Source organism: Anastrepha obliqua, chromosome 6 (genome assembly GCF_027943255.1).
Source record: "Anastrepha obliqua isolate idAnaObli1 chromosome 6, idAnaObli1_1.0, whole genome shotgun sequence".
NCBI lineage: Eukaryota > Metazoa > Arthropoda > Insecta > Diptera > Tephritidae > Anastrepha > Anastrepha obliqua.
Genome location: NC_072897.1, coordinates 9,388,117 through 9,413,178, shown reverse-complemented (window position 1 = coordinate 9,413,178; position 25,062 = coordinate 9,388,117). Strand labels below are relative to the sequence as shown.

The 25,062-nt window shown below is 39.6% G+C and overlaps 1 protein-coding gene across 1 annotated transcript in view; it reads left to right on the top strand.

Moving 5' to 3' along the window:
* The first annotated feature begins 472 nt into the window (after positions 1-472).
* LOC129250097 (paired box protein Pax-6-like) overlaps positions 473-25,062 on the top strand; it is a 97,037-nt gene continuing 72,447 nt past the window's right edge. Inside the window, exons 1-2 of the mRNA XM_054889737.1 lie at positions 473-719; positions 5,060-5,142. Of these exons, the coding sequence (XP_054745712.1) occupies positions 473-719; positions 5,060-5,142 (330 nt within the window). The remainder of the gene's footprint in view (positions 720-5,059; positions 5,143-25,062) is intronic.

Here is a 25,062-nt window from a genome sequence, read left to right as displayed (position 1 = left end):
TCAGCGTCAGCAAGCTGAGGTTTATTAATTGGGGTCAGGTCAGGTATTCAAATACTATTCATTAAAATATTAAATAGAGGCAAGTAAGCCTGAGTTGTAAACCTAATTAGCAGATGTTTTGAACAGAATTTTAACAAAAGTGGCAAATTTTATTTGAATAAATTAATGTTGTAGTATAAGGGCAACCTGACGTTAATCAGTGGTTGCAGGAGTTCGAGGATAATGCAGCGGTCGTCAATTGGAATCAATTGCAGAAGTTTATGTAGGAAAAGCTATTTCTTAGGGGTGCGGTAAAGATATTCGTAAGAAGTCAGATAGCAGTCAAGGATTGGAACTCGCTTAAGTCCATCCTTAAGGAAGAATTAAAGGTTAAGGTTAAATTCATCGTATACTGAAGAATAGGCGTAAGCAGGTAAATGAAGGTTTATTGGAGTATCTATATTCATTGATGGAGATTGCCCGCCAGGTCAATATGGATGACGAGAGCATTATCGAATATTTTACTGTTGGTATCCCTTATACGCGTTCCAATAAGCAGATTCTATATCAAGCTCGTGATTTGGAAGACCTCAAGGAGAAGCTGCGTATCTACGAGACGGGTAGAGGGTCACAACCCAGTGTAGGCAGCAGACCATTCATTCCACAGTCTTCGCAAGATAAAGGCGCTACTAAAAATGAGGCACACAGCAATAGGACGTGTTTCAAGTGTGGAAGAGTAGGTAATCTTGCTGGCAATGTTCTCAATCGGGGATTCGGTGTTTTAAATGTAGTCAAGTCGAACACAAGGCATTCGAGTGTAAGCAGACGATACCGCGAGTGGAAGAGAAGAAGAAAATCAAAGAGTAAATGTAGTTACCGACGGTAAAGAAGAAACCAAAGCGAGGCCAGCATTAAAGGATACGTCTCTATTCCGCAAATTGCAGATAAATGGTTACAGGTTTTCAGCATTGTTAGATACGGTATCTGTGTTGTCAGATATGACACCCTACTCAATATCGGATACGTCGATTTACATCTCATAATTAAAAAGTTGTATGACATAGGCGAAAAAATTATAAAAACTATTAGGTGTTTCACTGCGATTATAGATTTGGATGGGGTCGAAGTCAATATTGAGTTCCACGTTGCTAGGGAGCGCGATATTTTGTACGACGCGATTTTGGGCAAAGATATACTGATGCAAGTAAACGTCGTCATTGACAGTGAAGGGGCGAGGTTCCAAAAGAAAAGAATTCCCGAGCAGAAGGCAAAATCTAAGGAAGTTGGCGTGAAAAGTGTGCGGAGTGAAGACGCGAATCACATTGATGAGTTCGCAAAGGAGTTTGGACAAATCCTACATTCTGTGTCCTGCAAGAGTTGCAGGTTGAACTTGATCCTTTGCCAACTGCAAAAAAGAAAAGCGTGCTTAGCCTGATTACGAACTACAGAAGTGAGAAGAAAAAGCCATCGCCAATCGAAATGAGGTTCATCTTGTCCGATGAGGTGCCAGTATATCAAAGAACGCGTCGAATGTCAGACGTCGATCAATGTTTAGTTGAAAAGCAGGTGGCTGAGGGGATGGTCGACAGTATTGTTCAGGTTAGCACATCCGAGTATGCATCTCCGATAGTACTAGTGACAAAGAAGGAAATTTGAACGAAAAGATAAAACGTGACAACTTTCCGATGCCGTGAATCGATAACATTCTGCAGAGACTTCAATCGACTACTTTTTACTCAACTTTAGATTTTCGTAGCCGATTTTTCCATTTGACGTCAGTAATTCTCTAGCGGTTTCCACGTGGTACGTTTATGCTGTGTAAGGCGAACTTATTCGGAGTAATACAATAATAGCCTACATGGACGATATAACTATTCCTTCAAAGCGTGTGGTGGAAGGGTTAACTAGTTTGGAGAGAGTGTTGGAGACGGCAGAGTTGTATGGGCTTCGAATAAAATCGGAGATGTGTCAATTTTCGAGGAGTCTAGTTACGTTTTTGGGCTATGTTGTTGAGACGTCAACCATAAAACCATCGCGAGAGATAGCTCAGGCAGTAAATGATTTTCCCATAACGTTTGCAACGTTTTGTCGGGCAGACGTGATATTTTTGTCGTTTCATTCCGAGATATTCTTTGGTCGCTAAACTATTGACTGATCTCATGGGGCAATATGTAAAGTTTCGAATCGGGGATGAACAAATAGCAGCGTTTCCACAATTGAAGATTGCTTTAGCGAATCTTCCGTTGCTAAGACTATACGATCCACCCCAGCAGACAAAAGTGCACACTGATGCATCCATGTTCGGGTATGGCGGAGTTCGTTGCAGAGAATATATAAGTAAAAAAACTATGGTTGTGGAACAGAGGTACCCCTCGTTCATTGGGCGTTGTTCCTTTCATACTATCAATACGAGATTGAGCACCATTCAGGAAGTCAGATGAGACACGCATACACTGCTTGACGATGACGGACACCTTGCGACATAGGATACAGGAAGCACAACTAAAAGACGACAAGTTGGCAGCCGTACGGAAGATTTTAGAGAATGAACTTATGGTAGTACCGACTTCGATGAAGCGAGAGGTTATCCAGATAATTCATAGAAAAGGGCATAACGCCGCGAAAAGTACGAAAGATTTGATGAAGAAAGACTTTTTTATTTACGATCTGGTACCAAAGGTAGTGCGAGTAGTCAAGAGTTGCGTAGAATGCTTGATTGCAGAGGCTTAAGCTGGGAAGAAAGAAGGGATGCTTAAACCAATCAGAAAAGAGGACAGACCTCTTGTAACATACCATTTAGACCACGTAGGACCTGCGGAAGAAACAAAAAAGCGATGTAACTATATTCTAGTAGTCGTCGATGCATTTTCCAAATTTGTTGGCTGTATCCCACTAGAAGTACCGGAAGCGATGAGGTTTTAGAGCGTTTAGAGAGGCAGATAACAACGTTTGGACATCCACTTAAGATCATGATGGATAAAGAAACTGGTCTTACTTCAAATGCATTCAAGGATTATTGCAAAAAGGAAAACATCCAACATCTAGTTACAGGGTTTGATTGAAAAGTAATGAGCCTTCCCGCGCGGAGCGTCTGCCAAGCGATCAACCGAATCGTTTGGTGGGGGAAAATGATCGCTGGACCTTCCCCTTCCACTAGAAACCGGTCCCAGTTCGCAGGCAACAGCGGTGCAGTCAACATCGCTCCGCGCGTGAAAGCTGTTTTAAAAGTGTGTTAGGATTTTGCAGTGGCGAAAATGCAGCGAATTGAACACGATTCCGGCGGATAAATTTAAAAAATGTTTCCTGCAGTGGAAGGACCGCTACCGGTGTATTGACACTCAAGGGTCCTATTTTGAAGAATATTAGTTGCATGAGCCAAAAGGTTTAATAAAACTGCTTACAAAAAATAAGGCTCATTACTTTACAATCAAACCCTGTATAACAACTGGAGTTTCGCGTGGGAACGGGCAGGTAGAGAGAGTTCATAAAATTGTCGTACCAATGTTGACGAAGCTATGCATAGAGAATCCAAAGCTATGGTATAAACACGTAGATAGAGTGCAGCAAGTAATAAACTCTACACCAACGCGAAGCTCGAAGTATTCTCCGTTCAAACTTTTGACAGGTGTTGATATACGCGTTAACGAAAATAACATTCTCAAGTTGTTGGAAGAATCGACTACAGAAGAGTTGGAAGAACAGAGAAGTAAGGCACGAGTAGAAGTGCAAGATAATATAACCCATATGCAAGAGGAGAGTATTCGAAATTTAAATAAAAACCGCAAAATACAAACCGAGTATGTGGTTGGAGAATTAGTCGCCGTTAAGCGCACTCAGTATAGCACCAGACTTAAGCGCATGCCAAAGTTCTTCGGACCGTACAAGTTAAAAGAGAATAGAAACCATGGTCATTATATCGTGGAAAAGATCGGCGATATTGAAGGACCGAGAATAACGCATACAGTGGCAGAGTACATGATGCCGTGGAACCCTTCATTGGAGGCGAATGAAACATCAGGGTGATCGAATGTGGGATTGGCAGACGAACGGAGGACTATTAGAAGAGAACATAACTTTTAGATTATAGCATATGTATAAGTAAATGGCCGCCGTAGCCGAATGGGTTGGTGCGTGATTACCATTCTGAATTCACAGAGAGGTCGTTAGTTCGAATCTCGGTGAAAGCAAAATTAATAAAAACATTTTTCTAATAGCGGTCGCCCCTCGGCAGGCAATGGCAAACCTCCGAGTGTATTTCTGCCATGAAAAAGCTCCTCATAAAAATATCTGCCGTTCGGAGTCGGCTTGAAACTGTAGGTCCCTCCATTTGTGGAACAACATCAAGACGCACATCACAAATAGGAGGAGGAGCTCGGCCAAACACCTAAAAGAAGTGTACGCGCCAATTATTTATTTTTTTTTTTTATAAGTAAATGCATCTCCGCATATTTAACGAACTTAATTGTAATGAGCATCACTGACCGAACAAAAATTGCTCGGAACTAAAACGTTAGAAAAAACGGACATTCATTCAAACAGAGGCACAGGACTGGTCGGACGCGTTTGGTTGTACCATTAAATAAAGATTGTAAACGAGTAAACTCGATTTTTTATTTGAACGGCGGAAAACGAATCCCACATGTGTGTTTATGTTGACGATGTCCAGTTATCTAAGTTGTCCATTCGACTCAATTAATATGCGAAACCATTGAAAATCTCAACAATGACTTAAGTAATGTTAATAAATGGGCTGAAAAATTACAATGAGCTATTTATAAAAAATACTTTCCTCTTGACCAATACGATAAAATTCAATATGAACAACTCTGAAATTCTTTATGTACATTGTACAAAAATTCTAGACCTCATATGCCACAAAATCCCTATTATGTGATTCTGTCTTTACTTTTTCTAAAACCATAAAAATTAGAACTAGTATGTTCTTGCTGTAAGCTTCGATTTTAAAATACAATATTGCTCTTCATTATACAAATGTATAATAAATATCAACTGATTGCCAGCTTCATAGACTTAAAATATTAAATAAATAACATGTATTAATATTTGATTAATTTTTCAGAATTCGAGCGGACTCATTATCCAGATGTATTTGCACGTGAAAGGCTTGCTGAAAAAATTGGTTTACCCGAGGCACGTATTCAGGTTTGTCTTTTCATTTTTATTTTGAAGTTTGGTTTCTACTTTTGAGTTATTGCTTTCTATCCCCATTATTATTTTATTATTCTACGATTAACTCCGCAAGGGATTTTACGGCTGTGAGCACCGTTTCAATGCAAACGCTATCGGTATCGTGAGATCCAGCTCAACTTTCTCTTAATTTGATCGTTAACATTTCCATGAATATAAGTCGGCTCATCCTTTGTAGAAACACTGAAGAGAGCTATTTTCGCTTTCCTTAAGCTTCTTAGTTAAACTTTTCCTTCCCAATGTGGTGATAGTGGCAGCGAAAATTTTCAAAACTCTACAAATTATTCCTTCTTCTGACTATGCAGATTTTTCAAGATAGATAAGTAAGTTAGACTTTTTTTATCATCTAAATTTTTTGGCTAATCTATCATCTGATTTTCCAATGAAAATTTATCTAATCTAATGTTAAGAACGTCTTTTTTAGCAGAATTCAACAAAAGTAAGTTACTCCCTTTCCATAATTGTTTATGTTTACACACGGCGTAGTTTCCAGAAATGTCCCTGTGACCGGGAACCTATGCTGCGTGGCCGCATCAAAATCCTAATTATGAAATTTGTTTAATAATACGTTCACATATGCATTAATCACCTATAAATCCATCCGTTTACATATGGCAGATTACCTGCAAAATTTACAATCAGCTGCCAATTCTGCTTTGAGAGATTTTTCTTCATAGAAATTATTTTAGGGGAATATTTCGGTGTTTTTGGTTTCTTTAATTACACTGAGCTACAAAAAAAAAAAAAAAAAAAGAAATACACCTGACAAATTACACACTGTAGGTTGTTTATATGGTCGAATAATGCAAGTTAAGGCAGCTACCTGACTGCAATACGCTAGCAATGCGTATCAGATGACACATGCGCAGCAGCGTTAGTATATAACCGCCGCTGCACCGTGTGAACCGCTATGTCAGCAAGTTAAGGCAGCTACCTGACTGCAATACGCTAGCAATGCGTATCCGATGACATATGCGCAGTAGCGTTAGTATATAGCCGCCGCTGCGCCGTGTGAACCGCTGTGTCAGCATTATGTTAGATTAAGAATTAGGCTTAGCTTAAGTATAATAATAAATTGTGAAGTCACTCTAAGTTCTGGACTGAAGGAAACCGCAACAGATTTTTACTTGCTGGAAAATAGGAGTAAGTATGAAAAAGGGGCCAAGTGGTTGGCCCCCAACTTTAATTTTTTGGTGCTCCCTGAAGGGAGCACCTTAACTGGCGCCCGAGCAGGGACCCCTCTTCTTTTTCAAAAAGATGGGGTACCTAACAAGGATCTCCGCAAAGGAATCCTTGTGGTGTAAAGGAAGTGGCAAAAAGTGAAAGTGAAAAAGTGAGTGCGCCGTGTTATAAAAAAATGTGATGAAATAGAATAAAATGAATGGAAAATAAAATTAAGTCTTATAAAATAAAATAAATCAAATTATAATTAAAACGAAATTAAAATTAGACAGGAAACTAAAAGCTAAAGCTAAAGTAAATTTTTTAATGTAAATTAACACAAAATAAATTAAGTTCAAATGAAAAAATGGAGTTAACAAAATAAAATGAAATTAAAGTAAAATAAACTAAAATAAAATATAATGATATGAAATAAAAAGTAAATATAAATTTAAAATTAGAATTAGAACTAAATAGAATTAAACAAATAAAGTAAATGTAATTAAAACTAAAACTATTGTAAAAATAAAAGTAAACAACTTGAGTGAAAACTAAACAATAATAGAAGATAACTAAACGGAAATTAAAACTGAATTTGAAATAAATTCAAATTAAATCAAATTAAGTGTTAAGCCAAAAAATTCTCGACGATTCACGGCGCAAAACGAAAAATCACGAACACTTGAAAATGCCCTTCCGCAATGTGAAGCCGCACTTGTGCAAAATAACAGCCGCAATGCGGGCTTCACAAAGGATTTCCCTGTTTAATAAGGGAATATCCGGCAAAATGGAGCGGAGTGCGACGATAATTTTGTGAGGTGCAGTGAAGGGTGAATGCTCGGTGAAAGTAGGTATCTTTCTCTTTCGAATAAAAAAATAATTATAAAATAAATATAAAGCTCGGAGTATATTGCTCAGCGATTCACCACCCACGGGGGGACCCTCCTGGCAATTTACTCACGAGGATGAAAGAATATAAAACAAAGTGTTACTTGTTACTGCACCACAGCGATTTTTCGTCTGCGCTCGGTGAAATTAGAATTGCCACAGGAGGCCGTATGCCTACGCCTGCTAGGACGGACTCCTGCGACTATAATGTCGGCCGGTTACAGTCATGTGTGCCCGCAATAGTAGTCATGCTACACCTTCCACATTGGAGATTGCATGGGGCCAAGTACTGGGTGAAGCAAGCTGTGCCTTAGTAGGTTGTCCGCAATCTGATTGCGGGTGACTAAAAAGGATAACATAGCCCTTCCGTGACCTAATAATAAAAAAAAAAGAAAACATAAGACTTTGCTTTCCTAAAAAAAAAACAAAAAAAAAAAAAATTTTATTAATTAACACAAATATTAAACAATTAAAAAAATAGTAGAGAGTTATACAAGATAAAAACTCGTTTATTCTCATCTATAGGAGAGAGAAGAAAACAAAAGGAAAACCAAAACGGAGGAAAGAACCCGAATGGAAAAAATTCTGTAAGGAAGCAAAGTCGATTAAGCAAAAAACAAATCCGTGCCGTGCCGTGCCAATAAAAAAAAAACAACAAAAAACAAGGTAACACTCAAATTTATTCATTCTTTTTTCTATTGTACTGTGCCTTAAGGTTTAGGGAAAGTATTTAAAAAATGGAGGACCTAAAAAACTCAATTACTGAATTAAATGGGGCGGTAAACGCTATCCTCGATCAACTAAAAAATTTCCATAATCGATTAGGAGCATTGGAGGGCTTAAATGGCGAATTGGGGCGGCCGATCTCGCTCATAGAGAAAAAACTGGCAGAGAAGATATTTGACTTCTCCCAATTGAGTCCTGCCAAAGAAGTAGGGCCCACGGTTATTGCTAGGGCTCCGATAACGGAGGAAGAGCTTAGAGAAATAGGCAGACTCCCCGACTGTGTAAAAGAAATTCAAGTTTTTGAAGGGAACCCCTCACAATACATTTCCTGGCTCAACAATGTAGAGTCAATTCTTAGAGATTATGAGACAATTAAAGGAAAACCATTGTATAGGTCAATAGTGCAGCATATAAGGCAAAAAATTAGGGGTAGGACCGATGCCGCCCTGGTGTCACACAATATTTTCAATAATGATTGGTTGGAGGTAAAAAGAGTGCTGTCACTTCATTACGCTGACAAGAGGGATATCCGAACCCTCGAACACCAATTAAACCAATTGATGCAAAAGGGTTCGAAACTTGACGAGTTTTATGCAACTGTTAACCATCAGTTGTCACTCATAGTCAATAAAATTAAAACGGACGAGTACTCTGAAGAAACAGTAAATGTCCTAATAGGAACTTATAGGAATCGGGCGTTGGATGTATTTATTGGTGGTCTGAATCCTGAACTTTCGAGGATGTTAATTATACAAAAGCCGCGATCGTTGCCAGAGGCATACTCAGCCTGCCTCGATATACAAAATTTGACAATGAGGAATACCCTTATCCACGCTAACACCTTTAATAGGGTAGTTGTTCCAAGGGATACCATGTCCGCTTCAAATCAGCGACCCCCAATTCCACCCAGGACACGTTTTTATAACAATTGGGCAAACAAACCATTTGGCTCGGGTCATTTCCAGGTGAATAATAATAACATGCAATGGAGAGCTGGCGGAGTCAATAACTCGGAAAATCCGGTAGTTAAAATGGAAGTGGATGGAACGGTTCAGACACGACAGGCCAATTATATGAACCGCCCGAGGAAATGGAATGCTGATAAAAGGGGACCATCTTCGTCAGCCGGGGGACCGCCAAAACAACAATGTGGGCAAAAACTCGAACAACACGATGAGACCGAGGGAAATTTTTTAACAGAGGGTCTTCCTGCTTATTTCATATAGGTGAGAAGACGGAAATCCTGTCAAGTGTGCCATATTTTACGTATGTGGCCACGAATAACAAGCAACTTAACTTCTTAATAGACACAGGCTCCAACATGAACTATATAAAAGAAAATCTGCAAACCAACACCAGATTAATCGAATCGCCTTTTAATGTCCAAACAGTAGCAGGACCACTGACAATAAAAAAAGTAGTAAGAGCAAAATTATTTAAGTGTGTGGGAAACGAGGACATACTGACCTTCTATGTACTCCTAGGCCTCGAGTCATTTGACGGCATTATTGGGGACGATACCTTGAAACAACTTGGCGCAGTCATAGACAGGAAAAATCTTATTTTAACTATTAGGCCGGGGATAAAAATAACACTTAGAAATAAGGTAGTAAACAGTCTCCACCTATTGCGGACAACGGACATACCGGACAACGCAATCGAATTAGTAAACTCCCTGCTTGGAAAATACTCTGGACTATTTGAACCCTTAAGCGACAATATTAGTGCAAAGACTTCGGTTAAGGCCGAGATAAACACCTCAACTAATGACCCCATTTACACAAAGAGTTACCCCTATCCTATCAATATGAGAAGTGAAGTGGAAAAACAAGTAGCCGAATTACTGGCGGAAGGCATTATCCGCCTTTCCAAAAGCCCCTATAATTCCCCAATATGGGTTGTCCCTAAAAAACCAAAACCCAATGGTGAAAAGCAATATAGGATGGTAGTGGACTTTAAGAGATTAAATGCAGTGACAATCTCAGATGCTTATCCAATTCCGGACATTAACGCAACATTGGCAAATTTAGGAAATGCGAAGTTCTTCACCACAATTGATTTAACATCGGGTTTTCATCAAATCCTGATGAAGGAATCTGATATTCAAAAAATAGCTTTCTCGACCATGAACGGGAAATACGAGTTTTTGCGACTTCCTTTTGGGCTGAAAAATGCCCCAGCCATTTTTCAACGTATGATCGACGACGTGCTAAAAGAATTTATTGGAAAGATATGTTACGTTTATATTGACGACATCGTCGTATTTGGGAAAGACCTTAAGGAACATGTCAAAAATGTCGCCAAGGTATTTGAGAGATTAAATGAATCTAATTTACGAGTAAATTTGGAAAAAACGAAGTTCGTAAAAACCGAGGTCGAGTTTCTAGGTTACATTATCAGTTCTGAGGGAATTCGCCCGGATCAATCCAAAGTCAAAGCCATTATCGACCTACCACCCCCAGAATCCTTGAAGGAATTAAAGAGTTTCTTAGGTATGACTTCGTATTACCGCAAATTCATTAAAGACTATGCCAAACTAGCTAAGCCACTTACCAACCTAACCCGTGGAGAAAATGCACAGATAAAAGCGAATCAGTCAAGCAAAGTTTTAATAACACTAGATAATCCGGCTTTAAGAGCTTTTAATAGTTTGAAGGAACTCCTCACCTCGTCTGAAGTTCTTGCATTTCCCGATTTCGAGAAACCATTCAATTTAACGACAGACGCGTCAGAATATGCCATAGGAGCCGTCCTCTCTCAAGGGGAACACGGCAAAGATAGGCCAATTGCCTATATTTCCCGATCCCTTAATAAATGCGAGGAAAATTACGCCACCAACGAAAAAGAAATGTTGGCTATTGTATGGACGCTGGATAACTTGCGCTCATACCTGTATGGGGCTATGAAGATTCGAATCTTTACAGACCATCAGCCCCTTACCTTCGCTCTTGGGAATAGGAACTGTTAAGAGTCGGAAGACTGATTTGTCTTGACTTCGAATTCACTTTATTTCGCTAGTGTATTTTTTCTAATGGTAATGTACATTAGTTGAGTAGGACCTTATATAGCAAAAATGTATGTACAAGATGTTACAGTAAATTAGAAACGAATATAAGTAATAGGCAAAATGATTAAAATGAGAGCGCTTAATTGGTATGTGTGTATGTATGTAATATAAGTATGCATTGAGTGTAAATGACTGTAAATGACAACAAAACGAAAGAAATTGCAAAGTCAAAGTACTGGGTTCTATTCATTGCAGCGGTTCCCAACATCCTCCGCCCGTTGAAAGTTTTAGCTTTCAAGATGATCGTCTAATGGCAACAAGCACAATTTAGTTATAGCTCTTTTGGTGATTCCTGAAGTTGTTTTTAGGCTTGCTACGCGTACTACACTATCTGGTCCAGGAATTATGTCAATAACTCGTGCCAGAGGCCAACGAAGTGGCGGCAGATTTTCGTCTTTTATGAGTACTAGAGCACCTTTTTTAAGTCCTTCCCTATGGGTTCGCCATTTGGATCGTTGTTGTAATTGGGTAAGATATTCTGTACTCCACTTCTTCCAAAATATTTGTTGCATGTGAGAAATTCGCTGCCAACGACTGAGCCTGTTAATATTCACATCAGTGATGTCTGGTTCTACTGTAGCTGTGAAAGGGCCGCCAATCAAAAAATGTCCCGGCGTAAGAACTGCAAGATCATCAGGATGCTCTGTAAGAGGAATAAGAGACCGTGAATTAATTACTGCTGAGATTTGGCAAACAAGTGTGCGGAGCTCTTCGAAGGACAGCCTCGAAGAACAAACGACTCTGTAGAAATGAAATTTCACTGACTTAACAGCAGCTTCCCAAAGTCCACCAAAATGAGGAGATCTTGGCGGTATAAACTTCCATTCGATTCCATCTTCGACACAATGTTTGGCCACTTCACGTTAATGTTCGCTACTCAGAAATAATCGCTTTAGTTCCAGCAGCTCGTTTTTGGCTCCAACAAAGTTTGTTGCGTTATCCGTCCAAATTGTTTTAGGTTTACCTCGTGCGCTGATGAATCTTTGCAACGCAGCTAGAAACGCGGGTGTCGACAAATCCTTGACGAGTTCAAGATGAACTGCCTTCGTGGCAAAGCATATGAACAAGGCGATGTAGCACTTCAGTGGTTGCCTGTTCCGAATTTCCGACTGATAATAGAACGGGCCACAAAAATCTATTCCTGTAGTAAAAAATGATCTGGCCGCTTTTACTCGTTCGCCCGGTAAATCTGCCATGATTTTTTCCATGAATTTTGGTTTCGCACGAAAACAAATGATGCATTTGTTGATAACCTGTGCCACCGTTTTCCGACCACCTATTGGCCAATATTGTAAACGAATCGTTGCAAGCAATGCCTGAGGACCTACATGTAGATATTTTAAATGGAAATAACTAATCATAGATGTTGTAAGAGGATGATGTTTTGGCATTATAATAGGATGTCGCGAATGAAAATCTAAGTTGTGTTCTTGAGACGGCCACCAACTCTCAGAAGCCCAACCGGGTCCAGAAAAGGTGATAAAGAAAACAATGCACTTTTAGAGGAAATTGTTTCTTTTCTTTGAAGTGAGGTATACTCAGCTGAAAAGTGTACCATTTGTATCATGCGAATTAAGAAGTATGTTCCATTCTGAATGTGACTAGGTGTTAAATGACCTGAGATATCCTTCTTCACAAACTTGTAAACGTAACCGTAGATGCGTTGCATAGATGCAAAAGAATTTACGTATTTGCAGTTGATTGACATATCAGAAGCAGAGCGCGTAGTTAGCAAAAAGGTTTTGCGTATTTCGGGAAGCTCTTGAGTTCGAACGCAGCATTTAGGCCACTCATTGTGCGGATTAGACAAAAACGGCGGTCCATGTTTCCACAACGAAGAATTTAGTAATTCTGTTGGTGTGGCTCCGCGTGATAGTATATCAGCAGGGTTTACAGCTGTTGGGACATAACGCCACTCCATACCATCTGTGAGATTTTGAATATTGTTAATGCGATTAGCTACGAATACGTTGAACCGGGATGAGTCCTCCTTCAACCATGAGAGCACAATACTGGAGTCTGACCAACAATAAAACATACAGCTGAAGATATTAAGTTGAGCGATGGAGTGCACTAACTGAGCAAGCAAATAGGCAGCACACAGCTCGAGCTTTGGCACAGTGAGAGATTTAATCGGAGCAACTCGCGACTTTGAGCAAAGCAGATTTATACATACGCTCTTACCATTGCTAGCACGTATGTAAACACACGTACCATATGCAGACAAACTGGCGTCACAAAAGGCATGAAGTTCCAACAATGCATTCCTTTTAGCGATGAAGCGGGGAAATGTCAAATGTTTGACATCGTTGAATTGGCTGCATAGGTTCTCCCAACTTGTTTCATGAGACATCGGTAAACTTTCGTCCCAGTCAAGTTTTTCCATCCATAGACGCTGAAGAAATATTTTTGCCTTTAATACAAATGGGCCGACTAAGCCGAGCGGATCATACAAACGGGCAATAATGGAAAGTGCAGAGCGTTTCGTTATTTTTGTTGGTTTCTGAAATGGGGTAAATGCAAAGAAAAATAAATCATGATCTGTGTTCCATTGCAACCCTAGTGCCTTTGTTATGTTGCTGCCGTCGTCAAACCTTAGAAGTTTTTCCCTATCAGCTAGAGGAATCTGCGCTATTACAGCTTGATCATTGGAGCACCACTTTCGTATTTTGAAGTTACCCTTTGCAAGTAGCTGCGAAGTTTGCCCCATTATTTCAATTGCCTCCTCAGCAGTATCGGATCCAGTGATCATGTCATCAACATAAAAATCCCGCAGTACTATCTGAGCACCAAGGGGGTAAGATTCGGCTTCATCGTTAGCAAGCTGGTGCATAGCTCTAAAAGCTAAGAATGATGCTGGTCGTGTTCCATAAGTGACAGTCTCTAATTTGTAGGTCTTAACATCTTCCATCGGGTTTTCCCTCCAAAGTATGCACTGAAGATAGTCATCTGGTGAGGTGATGCGTACGCAGCGGTACATTTTGCATATGTCACCTGTTAATGCGATGGGCCTTGACCTAAAACTAATTAAAGTTTCTGCAAGTTTTGGTTGAATTGTTGGACCTGTCATAAGAATTTCATTCAGAGAATAGTTACTTGTTGTAGAAGCTGAACCATCGAATACTACCCGTAATTTCGTTGTTGTGCTATCTTCTTTAAAAACGCAGTGATGAGGAAGATAATATGTTGGTACATTGGGGAGAGCATCCACAAGAGTCATGTGCTTTAAATCGAGATATTCTCGCATGAACGCTGAATACTGTAATTTTACGTTGTCGTTTCGCTGCAAGCGTCGTTCTAGAGAGATTAATCGGCGTAAGGCATATTGATATGAGTCACCAAGCATATTTGGACTCAGTTTGACAGGAAGACGGACTGAGTACTCGCCAGTACCCAAACGGCAATGGTTTGTTTGGAAATGTATTTCACAATCTAGTTCTTCTTTTGTTACCTTCGTGGTTCCTTCGAGACAATTTTCTGTTTCCCAAAAACTGCGGACCATTTGATCAAGTGATCCATGTGGTTCGTTGCTTTCGACGAGTTTGGATGACACCGCGCACGAAGAGCTGATGTTGCAGCGTTGTTTACCGCCAGAGACGATCCACCCGAGACGTGTCTTTTGCAAAATGTGTGTTGGTTCCTTAAGACGTATTTGGCCGACACACAACAAGTCAAAAAATATGCCGGCTCCAATTAAGAGGTCAATCCTACGAGAAGTATTAAATGATGGATCGGCCAATTTTATGCTCTTAGGTATGACCCATTGCGATATGCTGAAAGTGGTGGTTGGTTGCTGCTCAGTAATGGTGGGAATTATTGACGCCGTAATAGTGTTTGTGTAATCGCTGTGAATAGATTTAAAAATAATATTGATTGTGTACTCAACTGTTGTATCTGAGTCTCCAATTCCCGAAACTGCTACTGGGAACTTCGATTTCTTCAATTGTAGTTGGTTGGATAACCTGCTCGTAGCGAAATTTAGTTGCGAAGCTGAGTCTAAAATAGCACGACAGGGGATAAAACATCCAACACTGTTTTTTACAAACACCGTTGCGGTAGCTAGTAGTACGGATTCGTTTAGTTTAATGCTTGAGTGCTCGTTTGATATGGAGGCGCCATGGAAACCAAAGATGCTGCTGATCTGGTTGAGGAAACCTTTCTGCCAATGAGGCATTTTGGAAGGGTTGCTCTGGAATATCCTTATGAAAAAGGGTGTGATGAGCACCTTTACAACGAAAACAGTGAGTGGATTTGCATTGTTGTACTCGATGTCCAAGCTTAAGACAGTTCAGGCAAAGTTCAGCATTTTTTGCCTCTTTCCAGCGCTCGCTTGGGGAGAGTTTCGCAAATGACGGGCAAGTATAAATGAGGTGATCAAGGTGTTTGCAAAACACACATGACCTTTGCGCAGGCTTCGAGACCACAAAAGACTTGTTGCGATTCACATATTTGCTCACCTGTTTAGTTGGAGTCTTACCGAGCGTAGCAAACGCAACATTCTCCAGAGTTTGACACCTTTTTTCTAGGAACAACGCCATGCCTTCCCAAGTGGGTAGCTCACTGGATGACATTTTTTCCTCCCACATGTTTTGAGTAGCGGAGTCAAGTTTCTGCATAACGATGTGTATCAGCAAACTGTCGGCCAATTGTTCTATGCTGCCTAAAGTCTGTAATGCACGAATATGTGACAAAAATTTATCCGTTAACCGCCGGAGATTTGTTGCCACCTTTCCTTCGACACTTTCTAGTCCAAACAACTCACGGATATGTGCCTGAAAAATTAAACGCTTGTTATCAAATCGGTTATTTAGTAATTCAAGAGCTTTATCATAGTTAGATTCGCGAATTTCTAAGGACTTTATGGTGTCCAACGCGGCATCTGCAAGGCATGAGCGGAGATGTTGGAGTTTTTCCACTTTAGTTAATTCAGCTTCTCGGTCAATTATGGTGCGAAACATGGAGAAAAATTGTGGCCAATCTGAGTAGTTGCCTCTAAACGTTGGCAACTTCAGTTCCGGTAAACAAGATTTTGGTTGCTTAAGAACAACCAAGGCGAAAAATTGCGTGTGGTTGAATGTAAATGGCTATCTAAGCGGTTGGACTGTAGCTCGCGAGTGATGGCGCCTTTGACTGAAATAAATATGTTCAAAAACTGCTGTCGAGCATCAGTATCTAATTCGTCAGGATCTTCTTCTTCCAGGCGGTTTTGTGTGAGCTCAAAATTACTCCGTATGTTGTCTACCAGTTCCAATTTCAACGTGAGATCTACATGATCCAGTGAGCGTAGGGCTTCGGTTGTTGCGAGACGATGTATGGATTCCATTTGCCTAAAAATAGCTTCACTTTTCCTTTTCAGGAACCATCCTGGTCGTGCGGATAGAGAGTCTTCATTCCTTGACATTTTCACAGTGCCTTTGATAGCGATTACAAAAATTCCCAACTGTATGCGGTATACAGTACTAAGTTAGCGGTAGGATGGCGTGAGTATACAGCTGCAAAAGTAAATGCAAGTCCCGTAGGCTAGGTAGCTGACCGTGTATGCAACGGTTATGCAGGTGAATGTACTTAAGCACACGGTACTTAAGATGAGCAACAACGTTTGCTTATTAGTTTTTAGTTTTTTTTTTTGTTTTTGTTTTGTTTGTACGACGTATCAAATGTATGATCACGTCGGGGTCACCAATGTTAAGAGTCGGAAGACTGATTTGTCTTGACTTCGAATTCACTTTATTTCGCTAGTGTATTTTTTCTAATGGTAATGTACATTAGTTGAGTAGGACCTTATATAGCAAAAATGTATGTGCAAGATGTTACAGTAAATTAGAAACGAATATAAGTAATAGGCAAAATGATTAAAATGAGAGCGCTTAATTGGTATGTGTGTATGTATGTAATATAAGTATGCATTGAGTGTAAATGACTGTAAATGACAACAAAACGAAAGAAATTGCAAAGTCAAAGTGCTGGGTTCTATTCATTGCAGCGGTTCCCAACATCCTCCGCCCGTTGAAAGTTTAAGCTTTCAAGATGATCGTCTAATGGCAACAAGCACAATTTAGTTATAGCTCTTTTGGTGATTCCTGAAGTTGTTTTTAGGCTTGCTACGCGTACTACACTATCTGGTCCAGGAATTATGTCAATAACTCGTGCCAGAGGCCAACGAAGTGGCGGCAGATTTTCGTCTTTTATGAGTACTAGAGCACCTTTTTTAAGTCCTTCCCTATGGGTTCGCCATTTGGATCGTTGTTGTAATTGGGTAAGATATTCTGTACTCCACTTCTTCCAAAATATTTGTTGCATGTGAGAAATTCGCTGCCAACGACTGAGCCTGTTAATATTCACATCAGTGATGTCTGGTTCTACTGTAGCTGTGAAAGGGCCGCCAATCAAAAAATGTCCCGGCGTAAGAACTGCAAGATCATCAGGATGCTCTGTAAGAGGAATAAGAGACCGTGAATTAATTACTGCTGAGATTTGGCAAACAAGTGTGCGGAGCTCTTCGAAGGACAGCCTCGAAGAACAAACGACTCTGTAGAAATGAAATTTCACACGTACCATATGCAGACAAACTGGCGTCACAAAAGGCATGAAGTTCCAACGATGCATTCCTTTTAGCGATGAAGCGGGGAAATGTCAAATGTTTGACATCGTTGAATTGGCTGCATAGGTTCTCCCAACTTGTTTCATGAGACATCGGTAAACTTTCGTCCCAGTCAAGTTTTTCCATCCATAGACGCTGAAGAAATATTTTTGCCTTTAATACAAATGGGCCGACTAAGCCGAGCGGATCATACAAACGGGCAATAATGGAAAGTGCAGAGCGTTTCGTTATTTTTGTTGGTTTCTGAAATGGGGTAAATGCAAAGAAAAATAAATCATGATCTGTGTTCCATTGCAACCCTAGTGCCTTTGTTATGTTGCTGCCGTCGTCAAACCTTAGAAGTTTTTCCCTATCAGCTAGAGGAATCTGCGCTATTACAGCTTGATCATTGGAGCACCACTTTCGTATTTTGAAGTTACCCTTTGCAAGTAGCTGCGAAGTTTGCCCCATTATTTCAATTGCCTCCTCAGCAGTATCGGATCCAGTGATCATGTCATCAACATAAAAATCCCGCAGTACTATCTGAGCACCAAGGGGGTAAGATTCGGCTTCATCGTTAGCAAGCTGGTGCATAGCTCTAAAAGCTAAGAATGATGCTGGTCGTGTTCCATAAGTGACAGTCTCTAATTTGTAGGTCTTAACATCTTCCATCGGGTTTTCCCTCCAAAGTATGCACTGAAGATAGTCATCTGGTGAGGTGATGCGTACGCAGCGGTACATTTTGCATATGTCACCTGTTAATGCGATGGGCCTTGACCTAAAACTAATTAAAGTTTCTGCAAGTTTTGGTTGAATTGTTGGACCTGTCATAAGAATTTCATTCAGAGAATAGTTACTTGTTGTAGAAGCTGAACCATCGAATACTACCCGTAATTTCGTTGTTGTGCTATCTTCTTTAAAAACGCAGTGATGAGGAAGATAATATGTTGGTACATTGGGGAGAGCATCCACAAGAGTCATGTGCTTTAAATCGAGATATTCTCGCATGAACGCTGAATACTGTAATTTTACGTTGTCGTTTCGCTGCAAGCGTCGTTCTAGAGAGATTAATCGGCGTAAGGCATATTGATATGAGTCACCAAGCATATTTGGACTCAGTTTGACAGGAAGACGGACTGAGTACTCGCCAGTACCCAAACGGCAATGGTTTGTTTGGAAATGTATTTCACAATCTAGTTCTTCTTTTGTTACCTTCGTGGTTCCTTCGAGACAATTTTCTGTTTCCCAAAAACTGCGGACCATTTGATCAAGTGATCCATGTGGTTCGTTGCTTTCGACGAGTTTGGATGACACCGCGCACGAAGAGCTGATGTTGCAGCGTTGTTTACCGCCAGAGACGATCCACCCGAGACGTGTCTTTTGCAAAATGTGTGTTGGTTCCTTAAGACGTATTTGGCCGACACACAACAAGTCAAAAAATATGCCGGCTCCAATTAAGAGGTCAATCCTACGAGAAGTATTAAATGATGGATCGGCCAATTTTATGCTCTTAGGTATGACCCATTGCGATATGCTGAAAGTGGTGGTTGGTTGCTGCTCAGTAATGGTGGGAATTATTGACGCCGTAATAGTGTTTGTGTAATCGCTGTGAATAGATTTAAAAATAATATTGATTGTGTACTCAACTGTTGTATCTGAGTCTCCAATTCCCGAAACTGCTACTGGGAACTTCGATTTCTTCAATTGTAGTTGGTTGGATAACCTGCTCGTAGCGAAATTTAGTTGCGAAGCTGAGTCTAAAATAGCACGACAGGGGATAAAACATCCAACACTGTTTTTTACAAACACCGTTGCGGTAGCTAGTAGTACGGATTCGTTTAGTTTAATGCTTGAGTGCTCGTTTGATATGGAGGCGCCATGGAAACCAAAGATGCTGCTGATCTGGTTGAGGAAACCTTTCTGCCAATGAGGCATTTTGGAAGGGTTGCTCTGGAATATCCTTATGAAAAAGGGTGTGATGAGCACCTTTACAACGAAAACAGTGAGTGGATTTGCATTGTTGTACTCGATGTCCAAGCTTAAGACAGTTCAGGCAAAGTTCAGCATTTTTTGCCTCTTTCCAGCGCTCGCTTGGGGAGAGTTTCGCAAATGACGTGCAAGTATAAATGAGGTGATCAAGGTGTTTGCAAAACACACATGACCTTTGCGCAGGCTTCGAGACCACAAAAGACTTGTTGCGATTCACATATTTGCTCACCTGTTTAGTTGGAGTCTTACCGAGCGTAGCAAACGCAACATTCTCCAGAGTTTGACACCTTTTTTCTAGGAACAACGCCATGCCTTCCCAAGTGGGTAGCTCACTGGATGACATTTTTTCCTCCCACATGTTTTGAGTAGCGGAGTCAAGTTTCTGCATAACGATGTGTATCAGCAAACTGTCGGCCAATTGTTCTATGCTGCCTAAAGTCTGTAATGCACGAATATGTGACAAAAATTTATCCGTTAACCGCCGGAGATTTGTTGCCACCTTTCCTTCGACACTTTCTAGTCCAAACAACTCACGGATATGTGCCTGAAAAATTAAACGCTTGTTATCAAATCGGTTATTTAGTAATTCAAGAGCTTTATCATAGTTAGATTCGCGAATTTCTAAGGACTTTATGGTGTCCAACGCGGCATCTGCAAGGCATGAGCGGAGATGTTGGAGTTTTTCCACTTTAGTTAATTCAGCTTCTCGGTCAATTATGGTGCGAAACATGGAGAAAAATTGTGGCCAATCTGAGTAGTTGCCTCTAAACGTTGGCAACTTCAGTTCCGGTAAACAAGATTTTGGTTGCTTAAGAACAACCAAGGCGAAAAATTGCGTGTGGTTGAATGTAAATGGCTATCTAAGCGGTTGGACTGTAGCTCGCGAGTGATGGCGCCTTTGACTGAAATAAATATGTTCAAAACCTGCTGTCGAGCATCAGTATCTAATTCGTCAGGATCTTCTTCTTCCAGGCGGTTTTGTGTGAGCTCAAAATTACTCCGTATGTTGTCTACCAGTTCCAATTTCAACGTGAGATCTACATGATCCAGTGAGCGTAGGGCTTCGGTTGTTGCGAGACGATGTATGGATTCCATTTGCCTAAAAATAGCTTCACTTTTCCTTTTCAGGAACCATCCTGGTCGTGCGGATAGAGAGTCTTCATTCCTTGACATTTTCACAGTGCCTTTGATAGCGATTACAAAAATTCCCAATTGTATGCGGTATACAGTACTAAGTTAGCGGTAGGATGGCGTGAGTATACAGCTGCAAAAGTAAATGCAAGTCCCGTAGGCTAGGTAGCTGACCGTGTATGCAACGGTTATGCAGGTGAATGTACTTAAGCACACGGTACTTAAGATGAGCAACAACGTTTGCTTATTAGTTTTTAGTTTTTTTTTTGTTTTTGTTTTGTTTGTACGACGTATCAAATGTATGATCACGTCGGGGTCACCAATGTTAAGAGTCGGAAGACTGATTTGTCTTGACTTCGAATTCACTTTATTTCGCTAGTGTATTTTTTCTAATGGTAATGTACATAAGTTGAGTAGGACCTTATATAGCAAAAATGTATGTACAAGATGTTACAGTAAATTAGAAACGAATATAAGTAATAGGCAAAATGATTAAAATGAGAGCGCTTAATTGGTATGTGTGTATGTATGTAATATAAGTATGCATTGAGTGTAAATGACTGTAAATGACAACAAAACAAAAGAAATTGCAAAGTCAAAGTGCTGGGTTCTATTCATTGCAGCGGTTCCCAACAGGAACCATAACGCGAAACTAAAACGGTGGAAATCTCGCATAGAGGAATATAACCACGAATTGATTTACACTCCGGGTAAATCAAATTATGTGGCTGACGCCTTGTCAAGGATACGAGGACAAATCAACCACACGACTGCTACAAATTACCCTCAGGATGATTCTACAACTGAAACTGCTAGCGAGGGAAATGGTAGCCTGAGAATCGATAGTGTTGGCGATTCTTCCACCGTTACAGCAAGCGAAGCAGGCACCATCCATAGTGCAGATCAAGATGCATCAGACCTCATCCCTCATGTAGAAGCTCCAATCAATGTATTTAGGAATCAAATAATTCTCAGGGAAGGAGGTGATTTGATATGCACAGAAAATCCCTATCCAGGGTATACCAGGCACTATGTAACCCTTCCAAATTTGAACAGCAATACACTCACCGAAGTGCTGAAAGAACGCTTAAATCCATCGGTAATCAATGGAATAAAAATTCCAGAGTCTCGCATACAATTGCTCCAAGACCTATACTTACGAAATTTTTTATATTACAAAATAAGGCTAACACAAAGAATAGTTGAGGATGTAGCAAACGACGATAGAGTGGTCAGCATCATAGAAGAGGAACATAGTAGAGCTCATAGGAATGCCAAGGAAATGAGGGAACAAATCCTGGAAAATTATTACTTCCCAAAAATGGCGAGCTTACTACGAGCACACGTTACTAGGTGTCAAATCTGCTCATTAAATAAATACGACAGGCATCCACCAGTCCCACCGTTAAAAGAGACTCCAGTGCCGAAATTTTCTTGCGAAATAATTCACGTAGATATCTTTGAGTTACAGGGCGAGAAATTCCTTTCATGCATAGACAAATTCAGTAAATTCGCTAAGTTTTTCCATATCAAGGACCGTTCGGCAATCACTCTTCGTACCAAATTTGCGAAATTACTTCATTACTTCACAGCTCCAAGGATGGTGGTAACCGACAATGAAAGAGGATTCATGAGTCCGGTGGTGACCAACTATATCAAGGGGCTAGGTATAACCGTTTACCAGACGCCTATTCAGAGAAGTGAAGTAAACGGGCAAGTAGAAAAGCTGCACTCAACGATCCTCGAAATATACCGCTGTCTGCGACAGGAATTAAAAAATGTTAACCCAAAGGAATTGCTGTATATTGCAGTAGATCGGTATAACACCACAATTCATTCTGTCACTAGGCGAAAACCTAGTGACATATTCTTCAATCGGTCTGCTAGAATTAATTATCAGGGCCTTACTGACTTTAGGAAAAGGATCCACAGAGAGATACGAGCACAAATTAAGAAAAACCAAGAGCAGCGAAATCTCAGACTGAACAGAAACAGGAAACCACCCAAGAAATATGGAGTAGGGGATAAGGTGTATGTAAGGGATAAACAGACAAAAGGGAAACAAAAACCCTTGTATAAAAAAGCGACCGTGAGTAGGGATAATAGAGTTACTATACAAACAAGCGAGGGGCGAAAGATTCACAAATGCCAACTAAAGACCAAAGGATAAGAATTCTTCATTCTTTTTATGGGGGGAGGCACAGTACAAAGAAAAGCAGCTCTCTTCCAATCCATAAATTGGTGGATATTCTTTGAATATCGGGGTTCGAGTCCTCATAAGGAAGAGTGAATGAGTAAAAAATATATATAAAAAAATACATATATGTATATTACAATATATAAAAATGGCACTTTAAAAGGCACATTAAAATTAAAAATACAAATATTTTTTGGCACGTTGAAATAAAAAATAAATATAATAAAAATAACTCTCTCAACCCATAAAATTGGTGGATATTCTTTGAATATCGGGGTTCGACTCCTCATGGGTATGATGAAATGAATAGAGAGCATTCAAGAAAAAGAATGGCACTTTAAAGAAGAAAAAATTATAATTAATTTTTTTTCTTTTAACTATTAAATGGAACGTTGAAAACGTAATAAGAATTAATACACAAAATTTTAAAGTAAAAGTAAAATTTAAAAGAAAAATAGAACATATCAAAATTGCCTAGAAGTTTAAAGCACTACAATAGTTTTAGAACAAATTATTATAAGAATATCTTTAAACTTGAAATTTCATTGCAAGATAGGTTAATGCTAATCCCCGCCTCAATCGGATTCAGCATTTTTCAATATGAATCCCCAATCGTTACGGTGGAGCACGGTAGCGGCTATGTCATCAGCGGACATTTTAAATTAATCCACGCTATTGACCTAAAATACTTCGACACCGCGTTGGCAGAATTAACAACTCTGTCCAAGAAGAGGATCGGAAAAGAAGCAGCCAAATCACTCATCGACTTCCAATTAAACCAAACACGTCTGCGCCTCATTGAATTGACAGGAGAAAAAACAAGAAAAACACGATCCATCAATTGGATTGGATCCGCATGGAAATGGATTGCGGGATCCCCTGATGCCGCAGATTGGGATTATATCGTTAAAAACCAGAACGAATTGATGACGAATGACAATAACCAATACGTTATAAATAAAACGTTATTTAATGCAACGTAAGAAATAATCCAGATAAAAATTAGGCTTAGCTTAAGTATAATAATAAATTGTGAAGTCACTCTAAGTTCTGGACTGAAGGAAACCGCAACAGATTTTTACTTGCTGGAAAATAGGAGTAAGTATGAAAAAGGGGCCAAGTGGTTGGCCCCCAACTTTAATTTTTTGGTGCTCCCTGAAGGGAGCACCTTAACTTGCATAAAAATATTTTTGTTATATTTTTGTACCCTCCAATTTTTATTTATTTATAAAAACCGTTTTCTCAGACTTTGCGCGGTAATCTACGGATATCTCAGTCATTTTTCCCCCGATTTTCAATATTTTATATGTTTTGAAAATGATATTGTCAGACCTTTCAAATGATGTACAACAAGTAATTATTCAAACTAGTTAGTTGTGATTTTTATTTGATTAAACCTGGAGAAAGTGCTTTTTTATCATTTTTTTAACTTTAACAATTTTTTATTGCATAATTTTACAACAAAATTAAAGATGTTTGTTAATATTCTTTGAGTGGATTTATTAACGAAGAAATTAATGCATTACTTTCAATAATCGGATAAAAATGGCGTAAACTACGCTAGTTTTTCGTTAATAGGAAATATGGGTCATCATGTGTATTGCAGTGTGTGCAATGTATTGGTCATACATTTTTTGTCAACTTTGAAAATTGGGATGAAGTTGTTCTGACTTGGAGTAAAAAGAACAATCATATTGTTTTTTATATAAATTTTTTTGTTGATTTTACATACCTAACTTTTTCTAAAAATGTCGTTTTAAAGAAGAATCGCTCGTCTCGCGTTTGAGCGACCAACAGTAATCCGGCAACATATGTATTTTGTTTTTTCCGAGGAAACGTTTTTCAATTGAAGCAATTTCTTAATGAAACCTTTCCCCTTCTTCACCGCTGAATTATCACCCTAAGGATCTTTGCCAAAGTTTCGTATGTCTCTTTCATATCAGTAGCATATGCCAAAGGCACGGATGGCAACTCGTTGTCCTTGTGTAATAAGACAGCTTTTAAACCTAACAAAAAGCATACATCAAATTCAGGACTTATGTTTACAGAGAAATCTTTGTTTTTTAAAGCGTAAAATCAATGAAATACTCACTTTTGCACGATCCATCGATGAATAAACGCCAATTTTTCGATTGA